Below are 10,369 nucleotides of genomic sequence, written 5' to 3'. Positions count from 1 at the left end.
AATTCAATAAAAGCCAATGTCATGTATGTATTTGTGGTGGTATGGAATACTATTTTATAAAGGTTTCGAGGAAATAAAAAAAGTTAAATTACTTAAATAGTTAATTTATAAATATTGTTATTTTTAAAGTTTAATGTTAACTTATTTCTACTCAGTTTTATTTATTAATGTACCAGATGCAGTTACTCAGATTTACTACATTTTTTTAGAGGGTATATCCTCCATCTGTTTGCATCTGTAGATTTCTTCTAAATTCACCAATTTAGATTTCTAAATTTCAGGGGGAAAGACTCTTGATGTAAGTCAATAACTGGGGACGCTCTGTATGCAAATTAGGCGTCAACTAGTTAAAATGCGCACATTTGCATCTAATTGACAGGGAAATGCAGGTAAATAGGATAAACAAAATAACTAAAGCATATCACCTGGTGGTGATATATGCTTATTTTATTAACTTATTTTATTACATGGCTTGGTTGAATTCCAATGTAGAATGTGCGGAGTATAACAGACCGTTGCCATGAAAAACAGAGCGTTGCTATGGACTCACAGGATTCTAACCGTAGAGACGGAGCGGACTATTTTCTTTAGCGGAAGCAATACAATCGGGTTTAAAAATCGGGGGAGTGGGAGAGGGAGCGCTTCAGAACTCCTGACCTGATATTTAGATACTATATTTCAATAAATATACTTATTTGACAGGGAAGCTGTGTGCAAACAGAAATATATATTATTTTTCAAAAATAAAAAAAAAGCATCTCAGAAAAAAGGGCACTTTCTCTCCAGGAATAAAAAGGGCAGGAGCTCAAGCCCCTTTTCATGTATATGTGTGCACGTGCCTGAGTAGGCTACAGCATCACAGCAGCGGCTGCAAAGCGTGTTCGGCAGACAGTATAACCATTTATACAAAATATTAGAGAAATCATTTGTTAAAAGATTAGATAGCTATGTTGAAATGAACAATATAATAAATGAATATCAGTTTGGTTTCAGAGCTCATAGGTCAACAACAATGGCAGTTGTTAAAATGGTAGAAAATATATCACAATCAGTAGATAAAAAATTACATACAATCGGAGTTTTTTTTAGATTTACAGAAAGCTTTTGATACCATCGATCACAGAATATTATTACATAAACTGGAAAAATATGGATTTAGGGGAAATGCACATTCTTGGTTAGAAAATTATTTAACTGACCGTTTTCAATATGTTAAATTAAATGGAGTTGCGTCCGGCTTACAGAGAATTAATTGTGGGGTTCCGCAAGGCTCCGTTTTGGGCCCCAAATTATTTTTGTTATATATAAATGATATTTGTAAAGTATCGGATGTTTTTAATTTCATTCTCTTCGCGGATGATACAACAATTTATTGTTCTGGCCCAAATCTAATAGAGCTTGTGTTGGTGGTAGAGAGAGAATTATATAAACTAAAGAATTGGTTTGATTTGAATAAATTGTCACTAAATTTAAATAAAACGAAATTTATGGAATTTAGTAATAAAGAGATAAATAATGAGATCAGGATCACCATTAACGAAAATGAAATAGAAAGAGTAAATCATATAAAATTTCTTGGAGTAATTATTGATTGTAAAATGACATGGAAACCACATATTTTAAATGTACAAAAGAAAGTATCAAAAACCATTGCAATTTTGTATAAGTTGCAATATATTTTGAATAAAAATGCATTACATTTACTTTATACTTCACTTGTCACACCATACCTAACGTATAGTATAGAAATATGGGGAAATACATATACAACTAGAACCAATTCAATTTTCCTATTACAAAAGAAGGTTATTAGATTAATTAATTATGCACCTTACAATTCACCAAGTAATGTACTGTTTCTGCACTCAAAATTTTTTAAGTTTTATGACTTAGTTGATTTGTACACGGCAAAGTTTATTTATCAAGTTAAACATAATAAAATTCCTAAATGTTTGCAAATATTGTTTACCCAGCGAGAAAGTAATTATAATCTCAGAGGACTATGTATATTTAATCAACCACAAATACATTCTACATTAAGAGAACACTGTTTATCAAATAAAGGAGTTAAATTATGGAATAGTTGCTGTAATGAGTTAAAACAAGCCATGTCTCTTTTTCAGTTTAAATATATTTTTAAGAGATTAATAATGGAAAAATATTCAACAGAATGAAAATTAATTAAATAGGTTTGCTTTTGGTGTGGACAATAGTCCATTAATGTGTTAATTTTATGAACAGATGTTGTCATTAATGTGCTGCATTTATGATTCTAAAGTTAAGGGCAGGCACAATAAGCTTTAGCTTCTGCCAGCACCTGGTCATCTATTGTGTTTTATGTTTCGAATGATTTGTTTGAATGATCTGTATATGACCAAACTGAAATAAATGAAAATGAAAAAAATTCAAACAATGTGTATAATTCTTTCAACATTTGTTTTTATAACAATACAGCATACTTTCACCCAAAACGATTAATTAAAAAGTTTATATGGGTAAATACATATTTGTTATACTTAATTTTCTTTTCTGGCATAATTGTTAAAACACTAGACATTGGCATTGTTGTTAAAACTCTTGACATGCTTATTCTGTGCATTTTGATCACGTTTTGTGTTAAATCACATTTATTTTGTCCATCAAAAGTGTGCTTTCACTTTAATTGAGAGTGAGCAGCACAGCAAAAATAGACCGGACGCCGAGACCCCCGCTGCACTGCTGTTCACGCGACGCTCCTGCTTGACGCTCACGCGCTGCTCCTGCTCCCGGTGTGAACGCACTCATTGATTAACATGGACGCCGAAAAAAATACGCGCTGCTCGCGCGCCGCTCACGCTTGCGGTGTGAAACAGGGGATACTCTTATGAGCTACTTTTAGCCATTTTTATTAATTATATTACACATTTTATCAATTACAAAAGCACTTAGAGTTTAAAAGCTTTTAAATCTTGATTCATTTTCAGTAAATTCAGCCCATTCCCTGCTCCCTAGATGTTTTACATTCAAAGAACATATTGATTTTTTTTGCGTTCCCTTCAATGTAGGCTATAGCCTAGTTTTTCTAAATTTTGTCTTAAAAAGCTCAGAAAAATTCTTCAATTCTATGCAAACCCCACAGAATCCCTGAATAAAGACAAAGTGTACAACCTAGACAACCACCTGTTGCACAACACAACGTGTAAATCTGTTTCTGTGATCAGGATGTGCATATGACAAAATAATGCACACAAATGAGAAGAATCCTGTTTTAGATGCTTTATGTGGTAACAATAATGAGCAAACTGCATTCATTCACATGCGTTCATGTACATTAATATGCATTTCAGAGCTTGTTTTGTAGTGTGACAAATACATGTGAGATCTGATCTGACTTAACAAGTGTTTTTTTTTCAGTTGATTAAGACTAGAAGTTCAAAGATTCCTGTTTTTTCCATTTCCGTCTTTCTCAACCATAAAATGTACTTTGCAACAACAGGAAGTGAATATTAAAGAAAAATCTCCTGTGAACAGTGCTTATTCAGTTTCTTAGTTTGCTCTGTATTAAAACATTACAATCAGCGAAATGCATTTGTTTGTGTCTTGTTTCCTGAAGATCACAGAGTGTGGTTTGTCCTGTCGGTCTGTTTGAGTCAGTTCACATCACTAAAATGAACCAAGGCTTACTACAAAATAAACCCTGGGACATGATCCCATTTTAAACACGACTACTAACCGAATTAATCTTGATGAAGATTCTTGACAAACAGATTCAACTAGCTACATTTACATGCAAAATCAAATAATTATCAATATATCACCAGTGGCTCAATCAGACCGAAACACCTTTATATGAACATTGCAATTTATCAGATAGACCTCGATCCAATCAGAATGAAAGGGCCCAGAAAAAAAAGCCTAACCCTATGTCATGTAAACACATTACTACATTGAACTATGTGAATAATATGGGATTTTTTAATTACATGTAGGGCATTTTCATAGCCTGGAATCTATGAATGAAATCAGGAGACTGATTTAGGTTTCAGGCCTTTATCGTTTGCACTGTGCTGTATGTTTCACTTCAGCAATTCAATGATATGAAGAAAACAATAAACACAAAATTACACTAGTCACCAAATGCTCCAATATTCAGCAGCTCTCTTTGGTTTAAATGCTCCCGATATATGCTTTTAATGAACCATTTGTCTTCTTAAAAAATATGTTTGTTAAGGTGTTCAGGTGTTTGCTAGGGAGCAGCTATGTAGTTGTTTGGGGGTTTCTGTGGTTACTATGGAGATGCTATGTGGTTGTCTAGGTGTTCAGTTGGTTGCTAAGGAGTTGCTATGTTTTATCTAGGTGTACAGGTGGTTGCTAGGTAGTTGCTTTGTGGTTGTCTAGGTGTTCATGTGGTTGTCTAGCTGTTTAGGTGGTTGTGTAGGTGTTCAAGCGATTGTGTAGGTGTTCATGTGGTTGTCTAGGTGTTCATGTGGTTGACTAGGTGTTCATGTGGTTGTGTAGGTGTTCAGGTGCTTGTCTAGGTGTTCATGTGGTTGTCTAGGTGTACAGGTGGTTGTGTAGGTGTTCATGTGGTTGTCTAGGTGTTCATGTGGTTGTGTATGTGTTCATGTGATTTTCTAGGTGTTCATGTGGTTATCTAGCTGTTCCAGTGGTTGTGTAGGTGTTCAGGTGGATGTGTAGGTGTTCATGTGGTTGTCTAGGTGTTCAGGTGGTTGTGTAGGTGTTCAGGTGGTTTCCTAGGTGTTCAGGTGGTTTCCTAGGTGTTCAGGTGGTTGTCTAGGTGTTCATGTGGTTGTCTAGGTCAGTGGTTCCCAAACTTTTCCATTCCACGACCCACCTAGACAAGTGTAATCTATTTCATGACCCACCACAATATTTGAGGAAAAAAAAGGTTGATATTACTTTAAGCCTAATCTTACTTAAAAGTTTGATGACAGAAATGAAGTATTTAAGAAAAAAAAACTTTTTATTTTAGAGTAGGCCTACACCTGAAAAAAATCACTATTAATATTTAAGTTTTAATTTTTGTTTACAGACTTTAGAATATGTAGTGTCCATAAAAACGTTAAACAGGCTCACTCCAGTGAACTGTAATCTGCGCTGCTGTGTTTTGTTGCAGAAAATGCATTCACGATCCTTCCGTGTGTGTCGGTGAGAACGGAGCACAATCCAACACTTTTTTTAGAAAAAGCATAAGAAGCAAAGCAGAACTATCTAAAACTGTTTGGAGATTAAAATAATTGTGAAATAGGTAAAAAATAATAATAAACATGTGTCTCGTTTTAAATAAACAAAAAAAAAAAAAACTGGATGACATTAAGTTCAGGCAGAAATTTATTTTAGCAATGGTTAAATTAATGTTCAGCAATATCTTCAAAAGATTTCTGAACTTTGGCAAATTTTTCTCTAAAAAGAGATGATACGTCAAGGAGTATTGCATTATTTTTTTGTGCATTTTGTTATGTGGAAATGTTTAAATCTTGTAGTGTTACAATTAACCCTGCGTTTGTGCACTGCTCACCCTGTACATGTGAAATGCTTTTTACAAACCGTTTCCCGAACGAAAAAAGTGCACAGAGCTCAAACGGACGATAGAAATGAATGAACATGGCCTACCTGAAACCGTTTTCGTAACATTTGTTTTCTGGTGTATGCAATCTCATGCGGAATATAGTGTATTGAAGTGAGCAAGTTTTTCTCTTTTAATAATGCGGACCGATTGAACCTTTTAATGACATTGCTCTGAGACCTTCACTGTTATTACAACTCGTGCGCGCCCGCGCTTCAAAACACGCAAAGCACGCGGACTTAATTGCAATTCGAAAATCACACTAAGGATATTGCAGTCCTTATTAATGTTGGTGGGCTATATCATTGTGACGAGTGGGTTCCCGGTTCCCGCCTCCTCCTTCCCGTGATTGAGAAGTTTTTAATGTGTTAGACTGGTGCCGAAGCCTGGGAGGAAGGAGGGACGCGCTGCCGAAGATCCCTCGGCACTGAGGTGAATCCGCAGTGCCATCGAGTAGGGCGAAGGAGGATGCTCGAGGCGGTGGGCTGGAGTGAGTTGCCGGGGAGACGGACGCTCCTCTTTTGTATCCTTCCGATCTCCTCCGTGGTTCTCGAGACTGGTGAGTCGAGCAGGTGTCGCTCAATTCCAATCACTCCACCGGCCTCGCACCGTTCCCACTCGTCACTTTCGTGCAGCCCTAGACTGAACTGTGTGTGTGTGTGTCATTGAAACGCAAATTTAGCTGCAGCCAAGTGACTTTGTGCGACCCACCTTGTTCCATTCTGTGACCCACAAGTGGGTCGCGACCCACAGTTTGAAAACCCCTGGTCTAGGTGTTCATGTGGTTGTCTTGCTGTTCAGGTGGTTGTGTAGGTGTTCATGTAGTTTTCTATGTGTTCATGTGGTTGTCTAGCTGTTCAGGTGGTTGTGTATGTGTTCATGTGATTTTCTAGGTGTTCATGTGGTTATCTAGCTGTTCCAGTGGTTGTGTAGGTGTTCAGGTGGATGTGTAGGTGTTCATGTGGTTGTCTAGGTGTTCATGTGGTTGTCTAGGTGTTCAGGTGGTTGTGTAGTTGTTCATGTGGTTGTCTAGGTGTTCAGGTGGTTTCTTAGGTGTTAATGTGGTTGTCTAGGTGTTCAGGTGGTTGTGTAGGTGTTCAGGTGGTTGTATAGGTTTTCAGGTGGTTGTCTAGGTGTTCATGCGGTTGTCTAGGTGTTCATGTGGTTGTCTAGGTGTTCAGGTGGTTGCTAGGTGTTCATGTGGTTGTCTAATTGTTCATGTGGTTGTCTAGGTGTTCAGGTGGTTGTCTAGGTGTTCTGTTGGTTGTCTAGGTGTTCAGGTGGTTGTCTAGGTGTTCTGTTGGTTGTCTAGGTGTTCAGGTGGTTGTCTAGGTGTTCTGTTGGTTGTCTAGGTGTTCAGGTGGTTGTCTAGGTGTTCAGGTGGTTGCTAGGTGTTCAAGTGGTTGTCTAGGTTTTCAGGTGGTTGTCTAGGTGTTCTGTTGGTTGTCTAGGTGTTTCAGGTGGTTGTATAGGTTTTCAGGTGGTTGTCAAGGTGATCAGGTGGTGTTCTAGGTGTTCAAGTGGTTGTCTAGGTTTTCAGGTGGTTGTCTAGGTGTTCATGTGGTTGTCTAGGTGTTCATGTGGTTGTCTAGGTGTTCAGGTGGTTGCTAGGTGTTCAGGTGGTTGTCTAGGTGTTCAGGTGGTTGCTAGGTGTTCAAGTGGTTGTCTTGGTTTTCAGGTGGTTGTCTAGGTGTTCTGTTGGTTGTCTAGGTGTTCAGGTGGTTGCTAGTGTTCAGTTGGTTGTCTAGGTGTTCATGTGGTTGTCTAGGTGTTCAGGTGGTTGCTAGGTGTTCAGGTGGTTGTCTAGGTGTTCATGTTGTTGTGTAGGTGTTCAGGTGGTTGTCTATGTGTTCAGGGAGTTGTCTAGGTGTGCATGTGGTTGTCTATGTGTTTAGGTGGTTGTCTCGGTGTTCATGTGGTTGTCTAGGTTTTCATGTTGTTGTGTAGGTGTTCATTTGGTTGTCTATGTGTTCAGGGAGTTGTCTAGGTGTGCATGTGGTTGTCTAGGTGTTCATGTGGTTGTCTAGGTATTCATGTGTTTGTCTAGGTGTTCAGGTGGTTACTATAGGGAGTTGATATGTAGTTGTTAAGGTGGTTGCTATGGAGTTGCCATGTGATTTGGTTACTGATTATATAGGGTGTAAAATGCTTTATAAAAATGAAAATTGCAAATGTAATTGCTAGATTATGTGTAGGCATTTTAACTTTGTTTTTTCAACCAATAAAGTCTGAATTTGGCATCTGGAACTGCCTTACTTTGAGAGATTCTTGTGAAAAAGAGAGAACAATAATAACAGTAAAAATAAGCACACTTCTTAGCAAATAATCAGAATAATGAGAATTGCATGTAAACGGGAGTGAAGAGGTTTGCTTTATGTCATGTAAATGACGATTAAGTCCTTACTCTGATTGTTGGAAATCACATTATTGGTGCTCATGTAAACACAGTCAGTAACCTCACAGACATCTAAATAAAAAACGGGAGCAAATGTTGTGTTTTCTTGTGAGCTGATTCAGTGTTGAATAGTCAGTGTTGCCAAATTATCTGCATTTAATAGTTATAAATGAACATTCACATTACAAACAGCTGATCTCCAGGACAGAGCGTCTGTCGTCACTGTTCTGCGTCAGGTGTTTGTATGTCTGCTGCTCTCCATTACGAACAGCTGGGTGGTCAGAGGTCAGGCTGATGGAGCGCTCACATCGTCCATCCATTCCTCCGGCAGCTGTGTCTGCTATCCTGCTGTCCTCACGACATCCGTTCTGGAGTTTCGTCATCTTATGGTCGGTGTTGTGTTCTTCTACTTCGGGCACCTTCAGATGTTCCTTTGGATCCAGTTCTCTTTGAATCTCCTCTAGTGGTAACACAACCATTCCCATTCTCTGCTGCTGATCCTGGTTTTCCACGCGCCTGGAGGATCTGCACAAGGCTTTCCGGAAACCTCTTTTGAAGTTATCTGAGAGAAAACCATACAGAATGGGATTTGCACAACTGTTGGCGTAAGAAAGAACCACGACGAAGTAATAGAGCCCTCTGAACTCTCCCGGCAGGAGAACCAGCAGATTCACGATGTTTAAGACATAGAATGGCAGCCAGCAGAAGACGAACACGGCCACGACGATCACCACCATTCGTGTGATCTTGCGCTCAGACTTCCGGCGGCGGATCGATGTGGCATGGACTCTTCGTCCAGAGCTGCGCACTTTAACCACGATCAGCAGGTAGCAGAGACAGATGACCGCTAAAGGACCGAAGAACCCAACAGTCGCGGTATATACGATGAATGTTGCTTTCCAAACCTCCGCTGGCTCGGGCCACACAATGCTGCAGTTCCCATCGTCCTGCAGAACTCCAGCGAACACAACCACAGGCAAAACCACCACAAAAGAAATGCCCCATACAGTGGCATTCACCGTCTTGGCCACACGCGGCTGGCGCCACCTAGAGGACTGGAGCGGATGCACCACGGCCAGATAGCGGTCGATGCTCATCACCGTCAGACAGAAGATGCTGGTGAACTGGTTAATGGCGTCTACGGTCATGACCAGGCGACACATCAGCGATCCGAAGGGCCATGAGAGCAGGCCGTTCTGAACGGCGAGGAACGGCAGGCCCAGCATAAAGAGCTCATCTGCGATGGCCAGATTCAGGATGTAGATATTGGTCACAGATTCCGCCTGAGAATATCGCAGCACGATGTGGATGACCAGAGTGTTTCCGATCAGACCCATGATGCACACGACGATGTAGATGAGAGGGATGAGGATCCCGGCGACTCCTGGCGCGTAATCCAGAGTTCGGCCTTCGGTCAAGTTTTCTGTCTGAAGAAGATACAGAGGAGGGAAGGTTTGGTTGGGAATCACGGAGGAGGAGGCATTAGTCCACACTGGAGCTTCTGGTGTGGAGGGAGGTGAAAGACGTTGATGTAGCTCCATCTGTATTAGAGAGATTGATCCTTACAGTGATCAACTGATGCCCATCTGATCTATGAGTGAGACAGAATACTGGTTACTCAAGGGGTCTATATAAGGATAAACAGATTTAAAGAAATAGTTACACACAAAAATGATCCTGTCATTACTTTCACTTTCACTTATATTTATCAATAAAAGATGCATATTAGTAGCTTAAAGGTATATATATAGTAGTGCTGTTTGAGAGGATACTGACCCAGTGACAAGTTTTGTACCATTTTTCTCAGTGTATAACTTCCGGTCTGTGTTGTGTATATCAGTCTGGCTGCAGTGCCTTCTACAAACGCAGTTAAAGTCAATGTGATGAGTACACTGAAGTTGGGCTCAGGTGGTTGTGCTGTGGGATGTGTTTCCCATACATTTATTTATTTTTGGAGACTCGCCACGATTTTAAAACTGATCGATTTTCAAAAAGGCGTCGTTGAATAAACATGAGTAAAGCATGTACTGCACGTTTAATAATAATTCCTTACATTTATATGTTTAAATATCAAAGTGAGGTACGGGTGTTTTTATATCACTATTTCTGAAAGAAGACTTGCATGTTATATGCCTGATAAAGCAGCGTTTGTGAGCGTAGCTCTGCTTTGTTTACAGCTGTTACTGGGGAAACCTCTATTTCTCGCGCTTTATGCATCTCCTGCTCGGAAATAATTAATTTGCATTTTCATTAAGTCCACCTGATTTACGCAGCAAACATATTTTGTTTGTTATCAAAAAAAATATCTACTCTAGAGGGACTTGGCTGTTGTTATTGATTCTGTTGGGAAGTCTACCGGAAGTTAAGTTAGGGCCACAAAAGCGCGCATGCGCAGTAACGTTTGTTAA

General features: G+C 39.3%; 1 protein-coding gene across 1 annotated transcript; it reads right to left on the bottom strand.

The window, feature by feature from the left end:
- Positions 1-8,143: 8,143 nt before the first annotated feature.
- Positions 8,144-9,502, bottom strand: LOC132151453 (somatostatin receptor type 5-like). Its single transcript, XM_059559548.1, has one exon. The coding sequence runs from the start codon at positions 9,500-9,502 to the stop codon at positions 8,144-8,146; it is 1,359 nt and encodes a 452-aa protein (XP_059415531.1).
- Between the last annotated feature and the right edge of the window lie 867 nt (positions 9,503-10,369).

This window comes from Carassius carassius, chromosome 10, assembly GCF_963082965.1.
Source record: "Carassius carassius chromosome 10, fCarCar2.1, whole genome shotgun sequence".
NCBI classification, from domain to species: domain Eukaryota; kingdom Metazoa; phylum Chordata; class Actinopteri; order Cypriniformes; family Cyprinidae; genus Carassius; species Carassius carassius.
The sequence above is the reverse complement of the archived record's forward strand: the minus strand, read 5'-3'. Positions and strand labels throughout refer to the sequence as shown.